Source organism: Astatotilapia calliptera, chromosome 16 (assembly GCF_964374335.1).
Source record: "Astatotilapia calliptera chromosome 16, fAstCal68.1, whole genome shotgun sequence".
NCBI classification, from domain to species: domain Eukaryota; kingdom Metazoa; phylum Chordata; class Actinopteri; order Cichliformes; family Cichlidae; genus Astatotilapia; species Astatotilapia calliptera.
Window position 1 is genome coordinate 9,466,495 of NC_137437.1, and position 27,296 is coordinate 9,493,790.

Below are 27,296 nucleotides of genomic sequence, written 5' to 3' on the forward strand. Positions count from 1 at the left end.
TTGCTTGTTTACATTATTGTATTTTGCACAACTCTGTTGCTTGTGAAGCTCGCACACAAGAATTTCACTCACATGTGATGTGACAATGAAAGTGATTTGATTTGATTTGATTTGATTTGAAAACTCTACGTGTGATGGCAGATGCACAGCAGGAGCAGATCGCTGAACTGAGAGTAATTAAATGTCTTCAACATCTTACGACAGACTTTGGAGGGTATAAGTGGCAAAATGTGGCTGGATGTTTTCTGATGCAACTTCCAAAAAGAACTCTTCAGGTGTAAAAACCTATGTGCATTTTAAAATCTATATTCCAGATTATATGTGGAAACAGGTTAAAGGTACAAGTAAACAAGGTAAGGTAAGGTAAGGTAACTTTATTTATACCTAAAGGCAAGGTAAATTTGCTTTACAGAAAAATGACAGCATTTGACATCCCTTTAAAAACACACATACCTAGTAAATATATAAAACTCACTGTGACACATACTTTAATATTTCGAATCAAAAACAGTTCTTATTTAATTCAGTGACAGCAACGGGGACAAAGCTATTTTTATAACGCTTTGTCCTGCATCTTGGAAATAGAAACCTCCGTCCTGAGGGAAGAAGCTGAAATTCACCCCTTAGAGGATGGGAACCATTTTTAAGGATTGATAAAGCCATCCTCTGTACCTGCTTAGAGTACAGGGAGGCTAAACAAGACTGTGGCTCACCTATCAGACGACTGGACCATCTCACTATCTGATTTAGAGAGTTTTTCTCTGTGACAGAGGTCTGACCAAACCATGCCACCAAACAAAAGGATAAAACAGACTCAATAAAAGAACGATAAAACAAAGTTAAAATTTTTTGGTCAATGTGGAAATGAACAAGTTTCCTAAGGCAATAAAGGTGCTGGTGACCCTTTTTACAAACTGATTTGCAATTTTGATCAAAGTTCAGTTTTTCATTGATTATGGTCCCAAGATATTTATATGATTGTACTTGCTCTATTTTCTGACCTTTAATTAAAGTGACTCCGTGCCCATTTTGTTGTTTCCTAAAATCAACAACCATGTCTTTTGTTTTAGATATGTTCAGCTGGAGATAAGACTCCTCACACCACTGAACAAAGTCATCAATGACTGGACCGTGGTTAATTTCACCCTCTTTCAGTAAGCTGACAATAACAGAGTCATCTGCATATTTAATAATGACCCTGTTTTCATGTCTGCCCTGACACATGTTTGTATAGAGAGTGAATAATAAGGGCGATAGGACGCAGCCTTGAGGAGAACCTGTGGAGGAGAACACTGGGTCAGACAGAACCCCATTTATTCTCACTCTTTGTGACCTGTCAGTTAGAAAATCTAAAATCCAGCCCACCAGGTTTTTCCTGATTTCAAACTGTTCTAAAAGTCTTTTAATTAAAATATGGGGCTGTATTGTATTAAAAGCCGAAGAAAAATCAATGAAAAGAAGTCTTGCAAAAGTCCCTTTACTCTCTACATGTTTAAGAATTAGATTTAGTAAAGTCAAAAGTGCGTCCTCCACTCCTCTGTTGGGCCTGTATGCAAACTGCATTGGATCCAGCTGACCTTCAGTCTCTTTCATAATCACATTTCTGATGATTTTTTCAAAGACTTTCATGACAACTGAAGTGAGGGCAACAGGCCTGAAGTCGTTTAGAATTTTTGGACGACTAGATTTAGGGACAGGAACCACGACTGCTTCTTTCCAAAGAGAGGGCACATGTTGTGTTTGCAAGGATTTGTTAAAAATAACCTGAAATATAGGACTGAGTTCATCAGCACAAGATTTAATTAGGCGGCCACTAATATTATCAGGACCCTGGCTCTTGTTCACATTGACTGTATGAAAGGCCTTTTTAACATCGCTGAGTTCAATGATAAAGTGCTGAGTATCTCTCAGTTTCTGTTTCAGTTCCAAAATATCCTCGCTAAAATCAGAAGAACTAAAACGAGCATAAAACATGTTTAAAGCATTTGCAAAATCTCTGTCTGAATTAAAACCATCTAAAATGACCTGACTGCTGCTCTGGGGATTTTGAAACCCTGCTATGGTTTTCATACAAGTCCAGGCAGACCCCAAATTTTTTGCAGCAAATTTGCTTTCAAGAAGGTTTTTGTAGCTCTGTTTTGCTTTCAAGATCTCGATTTTCATTTCCTTGGTGGCTGTCTGAAAATCGGTAACAGCCCCCTCTTTAAAGGCCTGTCTCTTTTTCCTTAAACAGGATTTGACACTTTTAGTGACCCATGGCTTATTGTTAGCGCTAAACAAACGCTGTAGCATGTTTATCAGGTACTGTTCTGATGAGAACAATAAATCACACAAAGTAACATCACTTGCAGGCAGGCTGCTGCAAACAAAAACGTTATGCCAGAACCTTATTAAGTAACGTGGTTCTGGCTAATTAGCCACATGGCGCTGCCTCACAGTGTTTGTGTTGCCGTCAGGCTGTCAGAAAGCTGCAGTGGGAGTTTTGCCACATTTTTGGTTCTCTGCCTCTGATGTAATTTGGTAAAAAGAAGAATTCAGGTTAGGTTTCATGGACTGCACAACTGTGTGGGTTTGTGTGACATTCTGTTAAAAAGGGGAACGCAATCAACACTAAACAGAGTCTTGCACTGCTCCAGCTCGATCTCTCAGACAAACACTGATGTGTCTAAACTTTAGCAAATCAGGGACACCTATAACGGAGTAAAGTGCAACGCTGAAAGTAGGGGTGTCCTTTAAAACTCAGAGATTTGATTGATGTGTCAGACCACTTCCAGATGAATTCCAAGTCCCTTGGCAGAATTGTCAAGAAATCATTTTTAAGTACCCCTCCATCCCTGCCCACAGAAGAAGACACAATAAAAGCTTCCTCTGACAACACATGACAAGCGCCAACACCACTGAGCTGGCACTTCCTGTCATTGCTTTCCTGCTTGAATAGCTGACTGATCATTGCGTGTCAACTTCAGGCGACGTGGCATTAGTATTCCACTTGTGTCAAAAAAAGGCTAAAAGTTTTACAGAAGTCAAAACTTTGGATACATGTCAGTGCACGCTTACTATTCCTCAAAGGGATAAAATGGAGCCCAGCATAATGGTCAAACTATATCAGATTTGACACAAAGACTTTAAGATCTCACAACACCAACCACCATGGGATGTTTCTCAGTGCCCTGCAGTACCTTGAGCCAGGGGTGGTTAAGAGCCTCGTAGACTGTGATTCTCTCGGCGGGATCCAGCATCAGCATACGCCTCACCAAGTCCTTAGCGCTCTCTGAGATGTGATTCCACTGGCGGGGATTCATCTACACACACAAAAATACCAAAACAGGAATATGAAATCATAAGTGTCATGTTGGCATTGTCCATTTGTCCCTGTGCTATACATACAGCAGTCTCTGGGGATAATAAATGAAGCCAAATACTGCAATCCCTCCAGTGGCCATTTATGTGGGGTGTGATAGTATATATAAATATATATATATATATATATACACACACACACACACACACACACACACACACAACTGAATTATATATATATATATAATTCAGTTGTATTTGTATTGCCCAGTATCTCATAAAGGTTTAGGTTGCTTCACAGGCATAAAAAACATTTTAAGAAACAGGTGAATAGTCCAACAGATAGAAGTTAAAGGCCAAAATCATATTCAGTGGTATTTGTATTATTATGCACAACTTGACAACAGTTCCAGGTTAAAAGAAGTTGGGTGTTTGGTACAGGATTAGTTTCCATAAAAATAATTTAATTCCATTTTATTTGTATAGCGCCAAATTACAGCAACAGTCGCCTTTATTTTGTAAGGTAAAGACCCTACAATAGTACAGAGAAACGTTCAACAATCAGATGATGCCCTATAAGCAATCATCATATGATTGTTGGGTTATTCTCTGTATGTATTATTGTAGGGTCTACCTGACAATATAAAGGGTCATGAGGCCATGTTGTTGTGATTTGGCACTGTATAAATACAACTGAATTGAACTGAATTAAATTGAAGCAATCACTTGGCAATAGCGGGAAGGAAAAACTCCCTTTTAACAGGAAGACACCTTCAGCAGACCCAGCCATCTGCTCCATCCAGTATTAATAATGCTGTTATTAAAGAGAATGTGTAATGAATGTTAGTATTAATGCTCTTGAGCAGTTTAATAGGAGACTGAACTTTGAAACATCTACCAGATAAGGCATGAATCCACCTCTACAGTGTTTGCTCTTAATGTGGTGATTCTTGTCTTTGTAGGATTTATAAGGAACACACAGCGGCGCTCAGACTGTGGCCGCACTTTGAATAGACCCTGACCTTGTATTTGCCCTTGCAGATGGCTTCAAACAGACGCTCCTTGGTGCCATAAAAAGGGAGACACCCCGAGAGGAGGATGAAGAGGATAACGCCACAGCCCCACACGTCCACGGGTTTACCATACGGCTCTCTCTTCACCACCTCTGGGGCCATAAAGTGGGGAGTTCCTACGCGACCTGGAGTTACAAACAGAGCGTGCAAGTCAGGTAACAGTTCCAAAATAATAACATTTTGACAATAAAACACGCACAGCGAAACTTCCTTGTTGGTTCCCCAGTCATTTCGATTCTTATGTTTGCTGAAATTGAAAAGGAAGTAGTTCAAGTTTTATTTCCTTTGTTTTTCCCTAATTACCAACTACCAGAAAGTAATGTCTCACAATCAAGTGAAAAGAGGAAATGATACTTTACTTTGGGTGACTTCCTATTTTGATGCAAACTAGGAAGCGCACGGTTTTCATCCAGGTTTAAAACTAAGACAGTTTCTAATGTGCAGCGTTCTTACATTTCTTACAAGTTCTCAGTAGCTGATACTGTCTACTACTTTATCTGTCCTTTATTAGAGTGAAACTAAAATTATGATGTTATCCCAAGTTAGTTGCAGCAATTTAAATGCTGCAAAACTGTTTAATTACTTTGGTTTCAACAGTCAAACAGGCCAGCTGAGCAGTGCATTTCTCTCCAAGTAAAGACTTTTAATTTAAAATGAATTAATTTAAAAGGTTTAAGAAATTCTACAACTGTTAAGACTGTGAGTCTTTTAGACATCTGCATTTGACAGATGCTGAACAAAATCTGACCCATAAAACGGGTACTTCATTTGTACGGGACATCAGTTACTGTGCATGGGAGTTACTACTGACTCAGAAATAACTGAAATAACCAGCACAAAAACCAATGTCTGGTCAGAATTAGCAACAGCACCAACACACTGATTCCAAATCTGCAAGATGTGGTTGTGATCAGCAGTCTATAAAGGAAGTTGCCAGTATACCTCCTGACAAAGGAAGCCTCCCTCTGCCATGAGCACTCCCACACATGGAAAGTTTGAGCTTTACTCAGACTTGATTTTCTTTTTCTAGCTGAGGTATGGTACACAATGTTTTCACCAAGTTGATACCTTAAGTGTAGTGTGTACAGATTGACGATGAATTCTTAAAAAGCAAAAATTATTAAATTTCCATGTGACAGCTCTCCATTTAAAAGTCAAGTCGGCTGTCAGTTTCTGGCATCATTGAACAAACACTGATACCATCTTAACACAGTGTCATGAGTGTTAAACTGTATTAAGTGCTCTTGACCGAAAGTGGAATTCTGCACCTCCTCCTGTGTTTTAAGGCTTTAGGGCTGTGACTGGGTACACTTTCAGGTTGGATCAGGTGAGGTAGCCTAAAAAGAGAGGTTGCTTTTAAGCAAACAAACAATTGCATCCTATCTCTTTTCATAAAAGCCTTTAACTTGAAATTTAGAGGAAAATATCACAAAGTCAAGAAAAGATGTGAAGGAAAGGACTTTCAGCTCCTGACTGAAATTACCCAGGTTGCCTGAAAGCACGATGTGCTGAAAGTATGATCTCCTAAAGATGCACCACGGAAATCCATGTGTTCTCAATGTGTTGTCTTTTGCAAGCTATTTAGCTCCCCCATTACTCATTTAGCATTCATTCATTTCAATTCATTCATTACAACTTAAAAATATCATTATTATATTAACAAATATTACCCACTCTGCAGTCCCCTCATATTTTTGTGCTTTAACTAACATCATTAAGATGAAAACACTTTAAATCTCGCCTTTATTAAAGCATTTAGGATCTCTGAAGTGAAATTAATTCTAAATAACACCAAAATGAGGAGAAAACTATATAAATTGAGTTATAATCACTATCCATCCATCCATTCGCTTCCGCTTCTCCTTCAGGGTCGCGGGGGGGCGCTGGAGCCTATCCCAGCTGTCATAGGGCGAGAGGCAGGGTACACCCTGGACAGGTCGCCAGTCTGTTGCAGGGGCTAACACACAGAGACAGACAACCATTCACACTCACATTCACTCGCACATTCACACCTAGTGGCAATTTGGATTATCCAATTAGCCTATCCCCACAAGCTGCATGTCTTTGGACGGTGGGAGGAAGCCGGAGTACCCGGAGGGAACCCACACAAACACGGGGAGAACATGCAAACTCCACACAGAAAGACCCCGGCCTGATGGTGGAATTGAACTCAGGACCTTCTTGCTGTGCGGCAACAGTGCTAACCACCGTGTAGGGCTGCTCGATTATGGCAAAAATGATAATCACGATTATTTTCACTGAAATTGAGATCTCGATTATTTGACGATATTTATTTAACCCTTAAGACCTACCATAGAACCAAGTCCGCCAGAGCTTATATTATTTTTTTACATGTTGTAGTGCCATTTGTGGGAGCATTTCAAGTTGCTATACAACTGTTATAGCCCATATTTTAATAATATGTATGCATTAAGTCCACAGTAATTACATTAATTGCAAAAAAAGTGCAATAAACTACAAAAAAATTGAAAATCGTTTTTTGTATTTTGTACATATATTTCTACTTGGAGAAATATAAGAGGTTTATCCCTCAAAGCTTTAAATACAAAAAAGTTGCAAGAAATAGTTTACAACAACAGGAAATTTATTTTGAGTGTCTTCATAGTTTTATTTTGGAGATACACCAATTTTTATATACTGCAGGAAAAACGAAAAAACAATCCTATGATGCAAATTTGCAAAGAAAACAGCATGTGCATCAAAATAAACTATTTCCAGCAGTGCAATTTGAGTTCTAAGCATCCCAGCAACTATTCAGAAAAGTCAAACATGACCAGTATAGGTTTAAGGCCTACAAGTAAAAAACTACAATTTCCGCGAAAATGACATCACTTCCGGTTTCGGCCAGGAAATGGCGGACATGTGATAGTGTCTGTTTCACTGTGGGAAGTGTTACGAACAGCTGATGGATCGGCAAAGCGTGTTTCTGGAATATTATGTTTTTGTTCCTGCAAGCGCTTTTTATGCAATTTTTGCAAAGCTATATGTGGAACGAAACCGTGACCGAGGACAAGCTGATGGCATCAGATGTAAGTACAACTCCTCTGGTTTCATATGCAAAACAAATTATTGCGCTAGCTTACGCGTTCAGGTTCTACAGGGATTTAAAAAATAGTTACACAAAACGGAGCGTGCTGCTCTGACGGCTTTAAAGGGTTACAATGACTTTAAAAAAATAATATAAAATAGTGTGCAACACCACTGAAGTTTTTTTAACCTGTCTTTTCAACCAACAGCAGTCACTCTCCTCTCCAAATAACTTCTGCTTAGCTTTCCGAGCTTCCCTCGGGTCCTCTTAATCAGCGGTCTCCAACCTTTTTTGCGCCACGGAGCGGTTTATGCCCGACAATATTTTCACGGACCGGCCTTTAAGGTGTCGCGGATAAATGAGGGAGGGGCTAATAATCGGCTCAGTCATTTTTAATGATCGTTGAAAGCCCAGATCGTAATCGTGATTAAAATTCGATTAATTGAGCAGCCCTACCACCGTGGCACCGTGCTGCCAAGAGTTATAATCACTATAATCATTAATTCACTCTGATAAACCCACCTTACAAAGTGTTTCACACAGGACACAACTAATGAAGCTCCATAATCTTTACAAATCATCTGTGGGTTTAACAGCTGTTGAGATTTAAAAAAATATCCACATATTAGCGATGCATAAGAGTAACACAGTAATACAGAATTGACTTGCCAACATCGCCTTTCCTTATATAAAGAACGCTCCAGAGTATCCTCTGCTCAAGAACATGAAGGAGGCGCTAAAATATCTTGTATCTTATACTACAGCATCTTGGTCATTTCACTTTTGCTCACTGACTATTTCACTCCAACCAAAGTCTTCTTTACCAGTGAGATGTGGTAGCTTAATGACTTAAAGGCATGACTTTCACCCAGGGGAGTGCACTGTCTCTGTGAATGGTCATTGGGGCTCAGGACAGGTTTCTGCCTGTTGTAGTTTTAAGTTGTTCATTTATGAACTGGAATCCATGAATAAACAATTCAAATGGTTTCCAGCTTGTAATTGTTTCCAGTCAGCCAAATTGGAAGCAAAAAATATGTCCAGTAAGCTTTTGGCAGATCCTATTAATGATGTACTGATGAATGTACACGCTCAGTTATCATGAATATCATATTCTATAATTTCAAGTAAAGTATTTATATATAATATGCTGGGAAAGTCACTCTAAATTATATCGATATGCGTCATAACTATGTGTTTTTCTCAGTTCTTCTTTATGTCACAAGAGTCATAAACCCTGTGTCCCTTATGTCACAAGTGTTTAAATGGTGTCTTCAACAATAAGTTCAATTATGGAGCAGAGACGTGTTCTGTCTCTTTGATCCCATCTTAGTGGAACTTTTCCCACAAGTCAGAAAAAATAAAAATCTCCCTAAACAAATGGTGACAAGGCATGCAGGGAGAATCCCGCTGTGTTGTGGTGTTTACTGTACCTCCTGCCACCAGTCCTGACTCTCCGAGCTGGATCGCCACTCCGAACCCGCCCAGCTTCACTGGAGCCGAGTTCTCTTTAGATGCCAGCAACACGCAGTGAGGCTGAGAATGAGAGAATGGAGAAGGAAACAGAGATTTTAGCAAATTAAAGAGTGAAATTCTCCTATAAATAACAGACATTAAACGAGCCAGACACACCCCAAACCACCACCCACCACGGCCACACACAAATAACTGAGAGTGTGGGAAGATCAGAGTAGGAAGTTTGCTGTAGTGTCTTTATACGACTCCAGTTATTTTAAATACAACGTTGACTTTTGCTTTTTTTGATCATGCTGTCGTCACACGCCATGAAAACACAGATCGCTATTTTCTTCCCAAAGCATCAAGTAATGCAACCACAACATTTCAGTCGAGCAGTTTTGCACATGGCAACACCTATTTAGATTCACATTTCATTTCATTAACATTTGTGGTCATCTGCAGCATCCTTTCTATGATATAGTGTTACTTTGTGGTTTAATGTGGACTGATACGGATCTGAAAAACAGCAGACAGAAACAGTTTTACCGTGCGGTAGCTGTTGAACGGAGTATTAAAATTTCTGCTTTTGCTCAGACCTTTCTAAATTCTTTCTAAAAATCTTACGTGAGGACATTAAATACCATTTTGAAAAGGGGGGGGGGGGGATTACCACAGTAGCCAGAGTCCAAGGTGGAAAGCATACTGTACACAAGTGAAGCATGCCCTGTGAGTATTTCCCCTCATATGTATAATCAGAAGGCCTCTCTCTCTCTCTCTCTCTCTCTCTCTCTGCTTCTGTATGGTGCTCGGAAGAAAAGAGGGGGGCTGACCACAGTATGAAATTTCCTCTGTGCAACATTACCGCATTCTGCACTTCAGCATTTCTGACTGCACAGCTGTGGACAGGCGCTTATCTTGAAAGTGAGATAGGACAGTTAGGGAAGCCAAAAAGAAAAAAAAGAAAAAACTGAAGCTGAGTCTACACAGTACTATTCTGTGACGATGATAGTATTTGCTCAACGCGAGTTGGACTACAGGAGAAAATCGAACATGAGATGACACAAGGAACTATTTCCATTTTTTCAGAGCGGCAAATTTGGATTTTTCCTGCATGTTCAACTTACAGGGATATCCTGGAGTACCTTAGAGGAAGGCAAAAAGACTGCAAAACCTGTAAGTGTGTGAGGTTGGAACTGATCCTCACCGTTCACACAGCCCTTTACACAAAGAAAGGAACGCATACTTCTTTTTTAATGAACTCCAATAACTAGGTGAGTGTTTTGAAAAGTTCCTTTTTTTTTCTTTCACACTGTGTGCAACACCATCGCGCTGAGCTGTGAGTTGAGTAAGCAGTTTCCTTTTACTGCTATTTCATTTACTGATCTTTTGATATACTTCTCTTGAAGTAAACTGACTGAGCACATACACATCCTTTTAAAACTGCTTGGCTGCGGTAATGTGCAAAAGATACCAAAGAAATCTTGAACAGGTTATTCACATGTTTCTAGGGCTTTCCAGTTCCTGAGGTTATGATGGTAAGATTGTGTTTTGCAGGGCAGATTAATGCTCACACCCACAAACCTGTACGTATGAAAGCCCTTTCCCAAAATGCAAATTATTCCATGTGTGCCCCTCATCTGTTTGCAGGACTGTCAATCCCCTGAAAAAAGACACCATGGCAAAAAACTTCTCCTGTAAGAACCAAACAACAAACTTAACCCTTGACCCGTGTGGAGATGACGACACACTGCAGGTCCTGCTGGCAGTGAGCTACTCTATAATCTTCATCCTGGGTCTAGTCGGGAACCTGGTGGCTCTGTGGGTTTTCTTCTGCGTCCACTCCAAGAAGAACTCTGTTCGAGTGTTTCTCATTAACATTGCATTGGCAGACCTGCTGCTGGTGGTCTGTCTGCCATTCAGGATACTCTATCACAGCCAAGGTGACAAATGGAATCTGGATCCCACCGTGTGTAATGTAGTGGGACACCTCTTCTACATGAACATGTACATTAGCATCACTCTGTTAGGGCTGATCAGTGTGGATCGCTACTTTAAGATCCACCAAAGTGTAGGAATGCAGCGCAAACTCTGCTCCACAAAGCTCAGCTTCGCCCTGTGTGCCATCGTCTGGATTGTGTCCACTTGTATCATTTCAGTGATGGTGTCATCAACGAATGACTCTCCACATGTGAGCAGGTTGGTAAAACCTTTAAATCTTCTTTTTTTTGTACCTTACTGCAGATCTGCAGTGGCCAACTTGTGTGACAAAATGTATTTCCTGTGTCCAGGTGTTTCCACTACAAGAAGCTGGATAATACAAAGTGGAAGGCTTACATCAACATGTGTATGGTGGTTCTTTTTTGGTTAGTCTTCATCTCTCTCATGATGTCCTACGGGAAGATCGCACTCAAGCTGCTGAGGACATCACAAGCAAATCCAGATCTGCCCAACTCCACTCGCTACACTCGAACGGCCAAGAAGTCCTTCTTCATCCTCTTTCTCTTCTGCATCTGTTTTGTGCCCTATCACGTGGTCAGAGTGTTTTACATAAAAACGCAGATCACAGACACTTCGTGTTTCTGGATGTGTGTCGCTGACAAAACCAACGAGGTGGCTCTGCTGTTTTCTGCCCTCAACAGCTGCCTGGACCCTGTCATGTACTTCCTGTTATCCTCTTCAGTGAGGAAGGAGGTGCTGCGCTTGGTGAACAACATGATCTGCTTAAGAGATGTTACAGGCATCAGTGGGAGCAGCTCCACTGCTGAGATGGATAGTAGAAATGTAAGGACTGACAGAGAACACCCAAACACCAGTCTAATTAGTAATACAAAGATAGAAAGCGGTTTATAAATCCCCACACAGCAGAGCGATAACTCTACTGACGTAAACGTAAATATGACAGAAGCCAGCAGAAGAAGAGGAGCGTGACAGGGCAGCTGCTGCTCTTGCCTGTGCGCCTTTACTTGGTGCTTACCTAAGAAAAACCTTTGAACTAAGGCTTATTTTGAAAAGGTTTAGGACAACTTCGCATTATTTTATGCAGAGGAAAAGTACTGGCTCTGTTACACTGTAGGGCCTATGATTAGTCCTGTGATCAAACATTTGTGTCATGATGGGAGTGGGCTCTTTCCACTGAGCCTCAATATATAAGACTTGGAACGACAGAGGAATATCTATCTGCACCAGAAACTTGGACACGCAGTGACAAGGAACACTGAAGCTGGTGGTCCCGCAAGTTACTGTGGGTTTTGTTTTCTGTAACAAACCCAGTCTGTAACTGGGTTTGTAGATGTGTCGTCTTCGATGGTAAAGAATCCCCCAAAATTCCTGAGACCCACCTCTGGAAACTTTTTTCATGTAAATCCGTCCTTAATGTTACGAGTAATCCTGCAAATTAAAAAATATGTCCTTTCTTATTATAGAGAAATTTGAATGTACTTGTGTGCCATGAGACATTTTGAGATTTCATCATCAGCATCGTTTTGATGTTTGAATCCAAATAGTTTCAAAGATGGAGGGCAAAGTAGTAGGGCAACCGCTCACCACACACACACACACACACACACACACACACACACACACACACACACACACACACACACACAGAGAGAGCTAGGGGTGTTTGACTTTGCCAGATGTGACAGTAAAAAAGCAAAAATAAAAATACTTAAGTCCATCAAAGGCAGGACCACTTGGACTTTAATGCTTTTTTTTGCATAAGCTGATGTTTTCATACTACACCGCTCGAGTGAAACTGTGAACTTAATCGGGGACTGAGCAGTTCCTTTCACACCCATATGCTGCATTAATCTAGTATAAGCACTGATAAACGAGAGACACAAACCACAATTACACAGATAGAAACATGACAACAAGTCAATACTCTTCCCCTCACTGCATTTATCAAAACATTTGTCACATACTGTTTAAATATAAACGTGTGTGTGACCCTGCAGATGGCCATATGTCACTAACAAAACACGCTGAAGACAAAGTGAAGGAAAGGTGATGGGAACTTTGCAGATTTGATCAAAGCCTGAACTTTATGATATTTATAACAGCATTAGAAAAAAAACCCAGGGAAACGCCTACTGAGGTGAAAGCATGGGGCTTCACTGTTAAATACCACTTCTCACAGGGCAAAATGCCTTTTACGTATTAAGAAAAGCTCTGACATTTACAGAAGTCTGTTTTCAAAGTTTGTTCTGGATCTTGGTGTGATTTATTTCATAAAGCTTATGTTAATGTGCCAAATTGTGCTTTTCGAAATAAAGTAGGATATAAATAGTCCTGTGCTAATCAATGTTTATCATGCAGTGTGTCCCTTATTATGGAAGGGAAGTGTGTGTAGGAACCAAACAACTCTTTCTGCTTCTCATCTAGAACAACAGCGCCACCCCAAGGCAGAAAAGGGACAGTGTTTAGACATTTTTGCAACCCAAGCCAAACATTGTGTGCAGAAAAGATGAACGGATGAGTAAATAAGCAGAAAGATGGAAACTAATTTGAATGAGAGAAATTATTTATTTTTATTTAAAAGTGAATATCAAATTGAATCACTGATTTGAACGCTTAACATGCAACACACAACTGCTCCTTATTTTCAAGTCATACACAGCATACCCTGAAACCAAATGAGGAAGCCTGCTAGACAAAACATAGTATTCTAGTTACGAAAATACCACACCCCACCGACAACTTGCCATTTACAATAAAGCGCCACTTCGACAAGGAAGACACTGCAGAGAAGCAGCGTGTCATGCCTGCTGTTAAAACCACCGTTTCTACTCTACCCTCAGAATACTTCACATGGGGCAGTGTCATCTGATGCCTGCAGCCTTTTATTGAAACATCTCAGAGGACCTGTTATTGGTATGTATCATGAAGCCAAACGCATCTCTGAGCAATGTTGTGTTAGTCAAGTGCACTTAATTTGTTAAATGTTACATTTTATCACTTTGAAAGAAAGAAAGAAAGTATTGCTGACAATTTTGTTGCTTTTCCAACAACTTGTACTGAGAAGTGCTGGACATTCAAGTTAAGACTGGAGAGCATCATCATCATCTCCTCACCGATCAAATGTTAAACCTACAGGAAACTGTCATCTCTGTGACCTACTTCTTTAAATACTTTATGGTGTTTTACACAGGAGCATATCAGTTTCTCCAGTCATCCCTGTAAAACATGCATTAAAATGTGTCTATTTTACAAGCCTGACACTTCGGTATTGCCCATTCTCTAAGCATACAACTCTGATATAAGACGACAAATTTAGTTAGACTGCTTGCAAAGCTCAGGTTAACCCTTTAAAGCCTGAACTGTAAAATAATTGATGGAAAATTCAAAGTTTTTGTTTTTGAAAATGGAGTGTTTGTTTAACCTCCTGACAATTAAAAAAAATGTTATTCAAAATTAATTTTGCATGTTTTAGTTTTAATTTATATAATATTTGCTACATCTACGCACAGCAGAACTGTAGAAGAGTAAGTTAAACTATGCAACTAAAGAAAGTACATGTTGGTTTGAGGAGTTCTGCACCCACAGACACCAGTGCACTGACAAGCCATGCACATAACACATAAGAGGTTAGCTTCTCACCCAGAAAAAAAAAACTAAAACAATAACATGCTAGCCTGCAGTGGGTTACTAAGATATCATGAACTGTCATGATCCCACACCTCTCACACTCGGACACATGCTGTGCCTGAGTTATGCTCTCAGCTGGAAACCTTAAACTCTTTTTAACCCTGTGCTGCAGCCTTCAGAGCGGTTCGGGCTGTGCCCACCGTACGTTCAGTTGCACGTCAGGTTACGGTGTACGGTTAAGAAGGGTTTCTGGTCAAGTCTATATTTACAACATCTGACTATCTGAGCTGCTGATTTTGGAGCTTTGTCACTGAATAGACTCAAAGTTCCTCATAGACATTCTGAAGTAATGGTCAAGTCTGATTTTGCTAAAAAATAAGTAAATAAAAATGTTTTGACAGTTCAGGAAGCCTTGATGTCAACAAGATTTAAAAGCCAGCTTCTGTGTTCTAGATCAAATGGAGGGCACGTTTCCATCAGAAAACACTTCGTCCACCACCTGTAACTTCTCCCTCTGCCCGACTGCTGCAACGTTATATTTCCTTCCCTCCGTCTATGCGCTCCTCTTCCTCACCGCCCTCCCAGGGAATGCACTCGCTCTCTGGGTGTTCCTGCGGTGCATCTCCAGCCTCTCCCCCATCCACATGTATCTGTGCCACCTGAGTATATCCAATGTGTTGTTGTCCATCACCACGCCCTTCCTCGCAGCCTACTATGCCGAAGGCTTGGTCTGGGGTCTGAATGATGTCCTGTGTCAGCTCGTCCTGCACGGCATTACCCCGGTGCTCCACGTTAACATCTATATAAGCTTAATGATGCTCACTTGGGTGGCCCTCAGCCGCTTTGCGTCCCTAATCCAGAACACCCACGCCTCGAGGCCCAGCGCCTGCACCACCCTGCTGCCACACACCTTCTTTGCTAGCCTCAAAAAAGTGTCCTTCGCCAACGTCGTGTGCATCACTGTGTGGCTAATGTCAGTGGGGAGCATAGTGCCAGTGACTGCTTATTACGCAGTGCACGAGGCTATGAACCAAACCACCAAAAGTGACAAATCAGGACGTGGGAAGGTATGCTACAGCCCTGCTGTGGAACTCGGAGGCAGTATGTCTCAAACTGCCACTGTGGTCATTACAGCCTTCTTCTTTGTTATGTACCTGCTGGTGCTGCTGTCCTACGTCACGGTGCTGAGGCATATCCGGCGCTCACGTCGCAACACACCAGTCACAACCTCCCAGAGACTGCTGAGCAGGGTGTTCCGAAACATTGTGGTCATCCAGGTGGCTATGAGTAATTTTATACTTTAAAATAATGTTATTGTTTAGTCACTTAATTCCCTCCTCTTGAGCCAAATAAATTTCCAATATACTTCACATATTTCATTAAATTTTAAAAAACCAACTCCACACAGGTCATTCTTTCTGTTTGCCTGCTGCCGCACCATATCTTCAAACCCATCTTCTTTTCTCTGGTCCATGAAACTCCCCTTCAATGTTCCCCCACCAAAGAAACTTCCAGCTGCCACCCATTCTCCGGCATTATCGAGGTGACTGCTTTTCATATACAAATTGAAAGTAAAAATGTCCCACAGTATGTGGAAATCTGACATGATGATGGTTTTCTTGTCCCTCTCTAGCTGAAGAACTGCCTGTTTCTTCTTGCTGCACTGAGAAGCTCAACTGACCCCATCATGTACTTTGTGCTGGACAGGACATTCCGCAATAAAACCCTCAACATTTTAAGGTGGAACCAGAAAAACTCCACAACACTGCAGGTGTTCTGCTCAGGTACAGGAAGTGCCACTCCGAAGTCCGAACAGCAGAAGGAGGAAACCGCAGTTTGTGGCACTGTGGAGTGCAGTCATGCAAGTGTTATATAGTTAATAATACTCATCTTTTGACTGCATGGGAAAGCAAACGTACTCAAGTTTCTGCTTACAAAGCAGCTCATGAAAAAACTCGAGCAGTGAGTAGGAGAAAGGTAGTGGCACAACACTTCCCTTTTCACAAGTCTGTATCATTACTACAACTCAAAGCAAGAAGTTCTTGGTCAGTTTGAGTAACACGGTCAGTTTCAACCAAATACACCAGGACTGCATTCACAGTCTAAATTTCTCTCTCGTGCAGCTTTAATCCAAGTTTTCATTTAAATGATGTCCTCGTTATGTCTGAGAGTATCTTATTACTTCACAAAGAAATCAGCATATCAGACACGCGCTGACCAAACGTTAACAGTTAAAGCTCAATGTCCTCTGTGCAGTGATCTTTTAATATCAGCACTCGCCACTGGCCACACGTGCTCTGTCCTGCTGTGCTTCAGCCATTGCTCGGCTGTGAGACTGCAGGACTGCACTAAGATAACAGAGCACCAAGAACATGTCAGACTGTCAGTCCCTGAAAACTTAAAATGTAGAAATGTTTTTTAAAAAGTTAAGACTTTAAAAGAACTGCACGCATACACACACGCATTAGTTGAACCTGAGGAATAAACTAAAGAAATTCCAAATTTCATTTTCCTGTATTATCAGGTTGGACCACCTGTGACAATGGAGCAGCCTAAAGTAGCTTTCAGTTGAATATGGATACTTTGGTTGTGGTGTTACTGTTGTTTGTGAAGCTCTGTGAATTACACTCCTTTGCTTTGTGATATCCTTACTTGTGTTTATTTGAAATGAAGTCTCAGTATATTGAAGTTAAAGTACTCTGTGCCTCCAGCTGCATTCTTTCCCTCCCTCTCTCTCTGTAACCGCTTCTACACATTCACACTCTGGTCCTACTTACATTTCGCTACTGTTGCAAAGTTATTTTTATATCATGCAATAAATATGTGTATGTCCTGTATCACTTTGTGCTCTGTCTGTTTCTATATACTCACAGCATTTTCTCAGTCCCATTCAACATACCACACAATCACACAGTGCTTATATTTATAGCTAACGTTCACACACTCACTCAGATAAATACATTAGGGGTAAAATATGTGTTTCTTGGAGGAAGCCCCACGCTCGCTCAATCCTTAAGTGAAACCTACACTGGGACGGCATGTGTCGCCACATGGGGATCAAACCACCGACCTTGCAGTTGGTAGACAATAGTGTAGGTTTCACTTGAGGACTGAGCGAGCGTGGGACTTCCTCCGAGAAATTTTTAAAAATTTTTACACTTCTATCTCTGCATCCTGGTAAAACTGCTACCGTCTTCTATATCAGTGTACGGTGGAACTGCATTGATTGCGACATAAAAAAGAAAAAGTCACCAGGCAACAGTTCGGTATGCGCAGCGAGGCTCTGACAATTCAGTGTTAATTCAGTTTCGGGAAAACTTTGATGTCTTGTGTTTAGGGAAGTTGCTTTTTTAAATATGCATTTAAGGTAACAACAAATAGATTTGTGCTTGTCTGCCCCTGGAGTTTACCAGCCCAGGTGCATCTAAGCAAGATTTCTGCTCAAACATTCTGGACGTTTAAATCTTTGTGTTTTAGAGGACCATTAGGAATTATGGTTTTCTCAACTTATTGAGGCTGGCTGCAAAAAAAGAAGGCAAGAAACATCTAAGATTAGTCAGTCAAGAGCTTAGAAACAACACTTCTAAACCCGAAGTGCAGCTTAGTTTTTGAATTCTTGACAAACACCTCTGACTGTTCTACGGTCATGAAAACAATTTTTTTTTTAAAAAAAAAAGAAAAGGAAAATCCATAAGAGAAATACTGCAGCTAAAAGTAGGTTTTTACTTTTGAATCAACTCCTTATTTTTCTGTTGTTGCTACTATTTCTATATCTGAGATTCATCTCAAACCTTAAAGCTCCTACCCACAGTTGTATTGCTTTGTCCTTTTGGAGGTCTCTGCTGTATTCCTCTCCACGCATTTCATTTGTCTGCTCTGTTATCTATTCTGATGTTTCAGGTTTCTTTAACTTTGACATCAATAACTGTTTACATTATGTAAATACAGCACTTTTGCTATTTGCCATTTACCTATTTCTGTTTGATACCACAAACTTTGGAATTGATCTAATACTAAGTAAAGCTTATATAGGGGAGAGCAGCGTGTCATGACTTATGATAATAATTTGCTAATTCTGAACACATTTTAATGATCACTGTGATTTTCACTTTCCATAAAAATTAACTAATAACAGTCAAAACAGAAAGACTCAGATATTTTTCGTAGTTTATTTTTGAGGTATATTAAATAATAAAAAATGTATATGATAAATAAAGGTTTTAAAGGTAGTACAGTAGATAGTATTTCATTGCAACAAAGAAATATCCTTTCAGGTGTAAACTGAAAGTACAAGTCATTACAAATACAAATTACTTAATAGTGGTAAAATGGTAAAATCACTCTTCTCTCTTTCTGATTCACATGCTGTGACGTGACATCATGGTGTTGCACTCGTGCATGCATGAAAATGTCTGTAGTGAGGTCCTCATGTGCAACAACAAGCGATCAGTGTTTGATGCCTGTGTGTGAAAAGTCTTTTTCAGTATTTGTGTGTCCATTGATTCTGAGGGTTTAGACTGTGCACTATTGTTTGTGCTGATGTTGTGTGAGAGTGTGTTGAGGGAGTTTTCAAGAAGACAATGTTCTGTGAAGTGTGGCTCCTGCAGATGTGTATCCCCTGGCCCCCAGGGGCCGCAGTAGCTATTCAGACTGAAGCAGGCAGCAGAGAGTATCAGATACCCTCCAGTGTGCTCTCCCCCAAATACTCACAGACAGACAGGCACAGGCCAGAGGAAAAAAATAAATAAGTAAATAAATCAACGCCAAAGAAACATAGCCAGGAGAGAAGGAATTCACAGTGAGTCGGGGGTGGTTGGAAGAAGAGGAAAATAACAAGTGGAGATGTGCTAAGCTCAGCTGCAGGCCATTTTTGGAGCTTTTTGCTAGCCGGAAAATAAGTGAAGGTTTTCATGTAACTGGTGACTACACCTGCTGAGATATCGCTTTTGAATTGTTAAATACTTTCTTCTACTTTATAGCTGGACACCTCACACATCTTATTTAAGCTTGCAAAGGCAAGGGCTCCTTGACACATGAGTGCTAACTGGGGTCTTTCACATCTCTAAAACTCTATAAGGGGAAACAGACAGAGAAGTAGCAGAAAACAAAAGCAAAACAACCCAGTGTGGTTTAAATATAGCATGAACAGGAATTCTTGTTCTTGTTAGGTTAAAAGTGTTGTGTTGAGGAAGGCCTTCACACTGCAAAAATTCAAAATCTTAACATTTCAGTGAGATAGATGAACTTTTAGGACAGTGCATCTTGGATCTGGAGAATTTTCCCTTGCTCAATTGGCAGATTTTTCTTTCACTTATTTCAAGCAAAAATATCTTTTAGTAAGTGAAAAAAATGTGCCAATGGAACAAATGAAAATTCTCCATATCCAAGATGCACTGTCTAAAACAAGTTCAAACATCTCACTGAAATGTTACTCTGTAGCTGATTGTGTCTTATTTTAAGTGTCATAAGATTTTTTTGGACTAGAAATTAGACAAATGTACTTGGTAAGATTTTGAATTTTTGCCATGCATAAAAGATGCACTCAGCCCGTTACTAACAGTACCACCCAGCCTTACATATTCCTGTTTTGTCGCTCATACTTGGGACATTCACAACATTGAATTTTAAGAGATTTCCCATTTCAATTACCTTTAAGGCACACACACTAACATTAGCCGTTTAACTAGTAGCAATTACATGATAGCCACATTAGCTGTAGTGGCTCGCAGACTATAGTTAGAAAAAATGAACAATTATTGCAGGCTATATGGGACAGAAGTCGTATGGCTGACGTGTAAACTTGTAAACTTTAGCCAACCTCTGTAATAAAACACATTCCATGATGACATAACATGATGGTCAGGACTTGTGGTCTGGTGTAATATTATGGCTGGAGGTTATTTTCGTTTTCCTGTGTATTCGTTTGTGTTTGTTATCAATTAACAGTTGAAATATATTAGCAAGAAGGGGAGCTGAAATAAATGAAGTCACACTTACTTACCCCCATTAACCCGTGGCAGCCCACTGATTGCCAATGTTATTCACATCACTCTCCCAATCATTCAGCTTCATTAGAAACGCCAGAGGTTTGCATTAGGGAGTATCAACAAAAGACCTCTGCGTGTTTTGCATCTGTATACACTTTCTGTTTACACAAGGGTGTGTGCATTGTTTGTGGGTCTCCTCAGACATTGTATTATTTCCTGTGGTTTTCCTCTGCTGCTGCTGAGGACTGTGACTGTGGTTTCTTATGCCTTTTGTGGGGCTCATGCAACATGCACTCGGACACAAAAGTGCATTACTGCCAGCAGCTTCAGGAGGTGTTCTGCTGCTAATGTCTGAAAAGTTGCGAGCTGTAGTAAAGATTGCAGGGGTTTGTTTTATTTAGGGTTTTTTTTGCAAGTCTTTAGGTTTTCGAATGCGCACCTCATACAGGAATTGCATGAAACAGTCAAAGTTCAAATGAAGCAGCTCCTATGTACTGCCATTAATACAACACCTGATGTTCCTTATATTTTAATCAGCTGTAAGGCTTAACATAAGGTGAACTTTGCAAACTAGCAGCAACCTGCAATCGTTTTATTGTCGCACTAATTTTTAATTTCTGCTGTTACTCAATTTGTGTCTATACATGTGAGAGGACGAAGGGACAGGGGAAAGAGAAAAATATTTTATTCCTGGTTGACTACACAATCTTGGACTGATTCCCACTTTGTTGAAGTTGAAGGAAACCAGCGTTGTTTTTATACATATATATGGACTGGTTGATTTAACTGATCTCCCAGCACGTTTCACGGGGTAGGGGAAACTAAAGTCATCTCCGTTTAGATTAGACAAACAAACAAATGTAGCTGCAAATTCATAAGAAAACCTGACAAGCACTGGGCTACTCAGAGGTGTTATTTTGCCATCATACACAGACACATTAAAAGCAGCAGTGCACGTGCCATGCATATTACTGTGCACGTTTGTGCTCAACTGTGAAACTGCAATGACTGAGTTTCATGGTCGACACCTCAAGGCCCATTGAAAGCCATTAACAAAGCCATTCACTCCACCCATCAACACACAAACAGCACTAACGACGCTGCTAATAGTCCTCCAAGTGTACCACGAAGAGGTCCGAGAGGAGAACGACCGTTTTACCTTGTAAAAACAGCTGACATTCAAGTCACTGACAAGCAGTCAGTGGGGAAATGAGTCTCCTATCAATCACACTTCCCCATTCAAATGTAGAAAGTGGTATTTGCTTCAAAGCCACCCCAAATAAAGCCGAGAATAGGGTCTAACATGTAAGCACAGTGACAGACAGATATCTGTATCACCTCAGTCTGTCTTCCAGTAAACAGGCTGAAACTAGCAACCAGTAAGCTGAGATATTTACAAAACTGTGCGTCACTGACATTTTAAGATGTTTAAATGTAATAATCAGAATCAGAATAATAAAACATTTAAAGTATTAGTGATTGCCTTGAATATATAAATGATACGATGCCATAGCAGGAAATACAAACCTGACCTTTGAAAAGTAGCAGCCATCGCTGCCTCTAGTTTTGCTGCATTAAGAGTCGAGGTGCAAATGACCAGAAAACCCCAATAAACAATATATATCATCAGATTATCACAATAAGGGCTGGGCCATATCATACCGTTCATGGTAATACTGGTATAATGTTGGGCAATGATAAGAAAATGAAATATCACGATAGAATATGGGTAAAACATGCATGCGCAGTGTTTTTGTTTTCATACGCACATGGAGGAAAAAGCATGGCGGCAACAGAGAATGAGAAGGGCGAAAGTGGATCGTTGAATGAAAAAGATGAACCAGAATTGGTTTTTAAAAATGCTGCAACTTCAGTGGTGTGGAACTGGTTTAGCTTTCGTCCCTCAGATACAGAACAAAGCACTATTTTTGGTAGCGCATGCTAGCGGGCCATCTTTATTAACGTGTTTTTTGGAAAATACGGCACACTTAAAATCAATCCTTTGATTTTTCTGAAAATCGACAGTGCCCCTTATAATCCAGTGTGCCTTATGTATGAATTCTGGTTGTGTTTACTGACCTCGAAACTAATTTATGTGGAACAAGGCGCTCGAAAATCTGTCAAATGTTTTAGTACGACTTTGCTAAGCTACAAAGCTGCACCGCTTGATGGACTGTTGGAGCATTACGGCTATCGTAGGCAGGAGCCTCGCGGAGTGATACGTACTGTGCTTCAACGTAATATTACCGTATTCTGTGTGTATAACCTTTTTTTAAGTTTGTGGATATTATACGTGGTTATGCTGAGGATATCGTTATCACAAATTTTCAAATGTATATCGTGATAAATATTTTTGGTCATATCGCCCTGCTCTAATCACAATACTTCATTCACAATCAGTGTATCCAGTGTTTGACACACTTCAGTTGAGCTGATTTAATAGAAGTTTGCTCACCTAAAGCTATCTTAGCATTGTGGTGTTTGTGCTGTTGTTTATAGTATTCCCAGAATATTTTATTTACTTAATAAAATATCGCTATTCGGTGTCTCCGTGCAGCACCATACTTTATCACTTTTTACCAGAGCTTCAGTAAAAACAGCTTTAATGTGGGTCTAGCGATATTACACATGCTTTTGTCAGATGTGTGTTGCCGACTACGTACTAAACAGTTGACTGAATGACTACATTTAATCTAATGGATAGAGTTACATGCAGATAATAGCGCAGCAACATTTAAAGACACATTCACTGTTCCTATATTTTGTATTCTGAACAGACTCATCTTTACTTTCAAGATTGTCCAACATGCTGCTTTCTTTCTGCAGATATTACCCACAGGTATACATTCGAGACTTACAACACAGTAAGAAAAACTGACCTATCACAGACCACCAGAAGCTCAACAAGGGACAAGCACAAACAGAGTCTGACCGAGCACAAATTTAACTAGAAGGCTTGAAGCGTGAAGTTTGTGCAATGTTTTCTTGCAGACACACAATGTTATATGCAAGACATGGACACTATAAAATTTACAGAGGGAACACTTCCTGTTCCTTACATTCAGAAGATCTGACTGCAGATCTCACCTTAGCGCACCTGGAGAATGAAGAAATACTATTGCTGCAAACGAAGGTATAGGTCTGTGTCGGCACCACACTCTCTTTCCTCAGGTTTACATCAAAGTGTTGCTGTGTTTATGGTTTCCTCAGACGGCTCAACACAGAGCCCGGATATGCTTTGCAGATTCAACATTCAGCATGACTTTACTTCAGAACAGCTGGCTGTATAGCACAGACACCAGATATATGAACAGTCCCACAACACAAAAGTTCACCTTCAATCTTGTGCTGGCTTCTCTCTTCATCTCTCAACTTCTGCTTTCAAAGCTGACGCAGATAAACTCATCCTGCCTTGCTGTTTGTGGTGCATTTGCATGCACACAATCTGTAGCAGTGAGAGAGGCCAAAGACAAACACACAGATCCACAAAAATAGACATACAAGCGCGCTTGTGCTGCTGTCACTGGTGGAGGTCTGTGGTGAAGCAAGTGGGAAGATGAATACACAGCCATCATGGTGATTTATGAACGAGAGGATTGCGATGAATTCAGTGACTTTTATGCATGGAAAGCTGTGGCACGTTCACACTGTTCCATATTCAACAAGCACAGTTTTGTTGCCGAAGCTCTGCATGTGTATGCTCTATTTTGTTTGTGTCCCCTGTAAAGGGCATACGTCTCAGCAGTACATCTAATGAGCTGGAGACAGGGGCTCAGAGTCACTGTTAGATACTGATAACAGAAGTATCTAACAGTGGGACAATGTCAAAGCTGCATTTTTACCTCACTGTTCTAACACAAGGTGCCTTTTTAATATTTACTATTCATTTACTAACCATAAAGGAGTGTGGCTGGCAAGCTTCCCTCATGATCCCAGCAGTCCACTAAGCTTGACTTAATAAAACTAAATCATCAGACTGACTAACAGGTTTGGTCTGAGTTAACTCCCTCACCAGACCAAGCATAGAGGTTTAGCCATATGCTGTAAGTTATGTAATGTATCTCTGTAACTCTGATGAAAACAGCCTCAGGGAGTTAACTGAACTGTGAGGAAGTTCTAGGAATTAAAAAAAGAACCAGGCAAATGTGATAACTTGATATAAATTTACCAATTTAGCTGCTAACTCAACACTTATATTCAATAAGATAAGCAAGTTAAATCACTTGCAGGTTTGAGTCAGTTTATCGTGATTTTCTCGCTGGTATAGCTTGGAGCGTGGATAAGAGTCTGGCCTGTTCCAAAAATAGCCCGGCTCTAATGACAGTTGCATTATGCTAGAATTTTTTTTCAGTGACAGGATTAAAAACTTCTCAAACGTTCTCTAAACAGATTTAATAAAGGTAAAAGGTCAACACTTTTAGGGCCCCTCTAAATTCTAAGACTTAAGGGTCCAAGACTAAAATGAGGACAATTTCATACATTCGTGTCTGAGTCATAACACCGCTCAGAACTATAACAGTCTATTTCGTTACCGTATGGATTTTGGACTGCTTCGTTGCAGGGCTCAACTTTAGATGTCCAGCTGGTCCTTGGTTTCAAGTGTCAAGAGTTTCAAGAGTTATTATAGTTTAATATTTTATAATTCGTTTTTATTTTTATTTCATTTTTGACTTTTAACTGTAAATTCAGTTTAGCTTCAGTTAGTGTCCAGAGTGAGCTTTCTTGTTTCAGTTTAGTTTTATTAGATTTAGTGTTAATTTTTTATTAATTATTAATTTATTAATTATTTTATGGAGGGCACATGTCAGATTCAAAGATTTAAGAAAATCAGTAAAAATATTACAATAAAACACATGAATAATGTTTTGAAAGCAGTTGCAGTCTTATTGACATCCAGAGTCTGAATAAACATGTCCATCAATGCCTCGTCGGGCAGTTTTTTTTTTGGTACCAAACAAGCCCATGTATTTTAGTTCACATGTAAGATTTCTGTATAAGTATCGTTAGTAATCATGTGACCATTAGCTGTTGGCTCACTGTGTATAGACACTGCTGTTGCTCCTGGGACCCATTGAAACTGCAGCTTCTGTCAGTTACAGCAGTTTCTTTCACATACATATCGGATCATCAACGACAGTGATGCCTAGTCAAGGGTCAGTCGTTGATTGAAGTTGATTGGGGCTTTTTGAGCTCTTTGTCTGGCAGTTAAAACAAGCCAGACATCATTAACATTTCAGTGCCTTTCTGCCTGCACCTGGTGGGCGTGCCATTTTAACACCTCCCCTTGTCATCCACGTTAAGGACCACAATTTACACACTACATGATTGACTACTTTTCTGCTGAACAGAGATTGTAAATGAACTCCTATTGGTTAGGTCAAGTATGGGGTATTTCAGAAGTTTACTGGAACCCACCCAGTTGAACTATATAAATGAGAGCAGATAAGCTCCTGTTATTTACCAAGCTGCCGATCGCAACATACTGTACTACAGCAGACATGGCACAAATCAGCAAGGAGGAATCCCAGGAGACTCATCTCATGAGGGCAATGAGACAAGTACACGATTTCAAGCAATATCTCGCCAGCCTGGGCATTAAAGTTTCAGTGAGAACTGCAAGGGTTCACTACAAGGAGAGACAACCCTGCCGCGAAAGTCGGTAAGTAATCAAAGGACTGGATTACTGAATGGTAGCCTGCAGAAAATAACTTTTGCTTTTCTGTTTGTCTAATGTTTTCTTGTTTCTTATTAATATTTTACAGCAATATCTTGGCTGCCATTGATGAGATAACAAAAAGCAATGACAAGATGACTGCGCAAGACATTCAGCTAAAAATTGAGGAAGATCTGGGAGTTTCACTGAGCCTCTCCAGTGTACGCCACGCTCGACGACTCCTTGGGAGAAAAACTCCCTTCTCCCAAATGACGGAAGAGATCAACAATGACCCAAGATTACAACGAGTTCTCCAGAGGATCGAGTCTGGGGAGATTTGGGATGATAGCACAGAAGTTCCACAGCAAGACGATCGACCACAGCCGGGACGTGTCATCAAACTTCACATCTGGGGGATGATTTCACAGCATGATGCATGTCCTAAAACCATCTTACATGAAATCCTGGACAAACGCCGCTCTCAGAAACCCAACCAAGTTGCTGCTGCACGGCTGGGCCTTGACGAGGGCTTCTTTGAGGAGATGGATCTAAACCCCACTGCTGCTGCAGAGCCGTCAGCTTTAAAGCACATCAAGCTTGTTGTAATTGCAGTTGCGAAGGACAACTGAGAGCAGAGTGGAAAATTAGTTTCCACCAATTCCTATTTAGATGTACAATGTTCCCCTTCTATATACAGTGTGATATTGTTTTTGTTTTACTGTTGTGTAATGAAACTAAATCTGAAATCGACTGAAATTTAAAACATTGTGCAGGACACTGAACTTAAAATTGAAGAAGATTTCACCGAGTCTGTCCAGCACACATCATGCCTGCCGTCTACTTGGCAGGAAGACCCCCGTCTCCGAATTGGTGGAAGAGATCAGCAAGGTTACAACAAGACGCGCGACCATATCTGGGGGATGATTTTACAACACGATGCACGTCCTGAAGCCATCTCAAAGTTATCCTGTACAACTGCTGTCTTCCTAAATCTGTGAAAAAATGTTGGTGCTGCACAGCTGGGCTTGAATGATGGCTCCTTTTTGCTGCAGAGTAATCAACTCTAAAGCACATTAAGTCTGTTGTAATTGCAGTTGTGAAGGGCAACTGAGGGGAGAGGAAATTAATTTTCCATTAATGTTCCCCCTCTATATGTATAGTGTGATATTGTGCTAGCTTTAGTATTGTGTAAT

At 40.4% G+C, this 27,296-nt stretch overlaps 3 protein-coding genes and 1 long non-coding RNA gene across 22 annotated transcripts in view; 3 read left to right on the top strand and 1 right to left on the bottom strand.

Moving 5' to 3' along the window:
* The window catches only part of caska (calcium/calmodulin-dependent serine protein kinase a), a 166,250-nt gene that overhangs the window by 50,478 nt on the left and 88,476 nt on the right, over nucleotides 1–27,296 (bottom strand). For all 18 annotated transcript variants that reach the window (XM_026144194.2, XM_026144191.2, XM_080290968.1 and 15 more), the window contains exons 6-8: nucleotides 8,853–8,955; nucleotides 4,323–4,498; nucleotides 3,180–3,302 (exon numbers count right to left, since the gene is read on the bottom strand). In XM_026144194.2, coding sequence (XP_025999979.2) covers nucleotides 3,180–3,302; nucleotides 4,323–4,498; nucleotides 8,853–8,955 — 402 coding nt within the window. The remainder of the gene's footprint in view (nucleotides 1–3,179; nucleotides 3,303–4,322; nucleotides 4,499–8,852; nucleotides 8,956–27,296) is intronic.
* On the top strand, nucleotides 9,543–13,164 carry gpr34b (G protein-coupled receptor 34b). The gene is made up of 3 exons (XM_080290721.1): nucleotides 9,543–10,148; nucleotides 10,525–11,073; nucleotides 11,166–13,164. Exons 2-3 carry the CDS (start codon nucleotides 10,553–10,555, stop codon nucleotides 11,725–11,727), a joined length of 1,083 nt encoding a protein of 360 aa, XP_080146847.1. The 5' UTR covers nucleotides 9,543–10,148; nucleotides 10,525–10,552; the 3' UTR covers nucleotides 11,728–13,164.
* Nucleotides 13,309–17,300, top strand: gpr82 (G protein-coupled receptor 82). 2 transcript variants are annotated; one of them, XM_026144196.2, is made up of 4 exons: nucleotides 13,309–13,749; nucleotides 14,917–15,740; nucleotides 15,872–16,006; nucleotides 16,097–17,300. In XM_026144196.2, exons 2-4 carry the CDS (start codon nucleotides 14,922–14,924, stop codon nucleotides 16,337–16,339), a joined length of 1,197 nt encoding a protein of 398 aa, XP_025999981.2. In that variant the 5' UTR covers nucleotides 13,309–13,749; nucleotides 14,917–14,921; the 3' UTR covers nucleotides 16,340–17,300. The 2 variants fall into 2 exon arrangements, with proteins under 2 accessions (XP_025999981.2, XP_080146846.1); XM_080290720.1 differs by lacking the exon at nucleotides 13,309–13,749 and having other exon boundaries at nucleotides 13,757–15,740.
* LOC145421109 (uncharacterized) lies at nucleotides 24,496–26,866 on the top strand. The gene is made up of 2 exons (XR_013902400.1): nucleotides 24,496–26,109; nucleotides 26,213–26,866. It is a non-coding gene; the product is annotated as an uncharacterized LOC145421109 (long non-coding RNA).

What these genes read in the sequence shown, in the direction of transcription:
- gpr34b (XM_080290721.1), top strand. Translation starts at nt 10,553, where the DNA reads ATGGCAAAAAACTTCTCCTGTAAGAACCAAACAACAAACTTAACCCTT. An exon ending in GACTCTCCACATGTGAGCAG is followed by an intron (nt 11,074 to 11,165) that starts GTTGGTAAAACC and finishes TCCTGTGTCCAG; the next exon opens with GTGTTTCCACTACAAGAAGC.
- gpr82 (XM_026144196.2), top strand. Translation starts at nt 14,922, where the DNA reads ATGGAGGGCACGTTTCCATCAGAAAACACTTCGTCCACCACCTGTAAC. An exon ending in GAAACATTGTGGTCATCCAG is followed by an intron (nt 15,741 to 15,871) that starts GTGGCTATGAGT and finishes AACTCCACACAG; the next exon opens with GTCATTCTTTCTGTTTGCCT. An exon ending in CATTCTCCGGCATTATCGAG is followed by an intron (nt 16,007 to 16,096) that starts GTGACTGCTTTT and finishes GTCCCTCTCTAG; the next exon opens with CTGAAGAACTGCCTGTTTCT.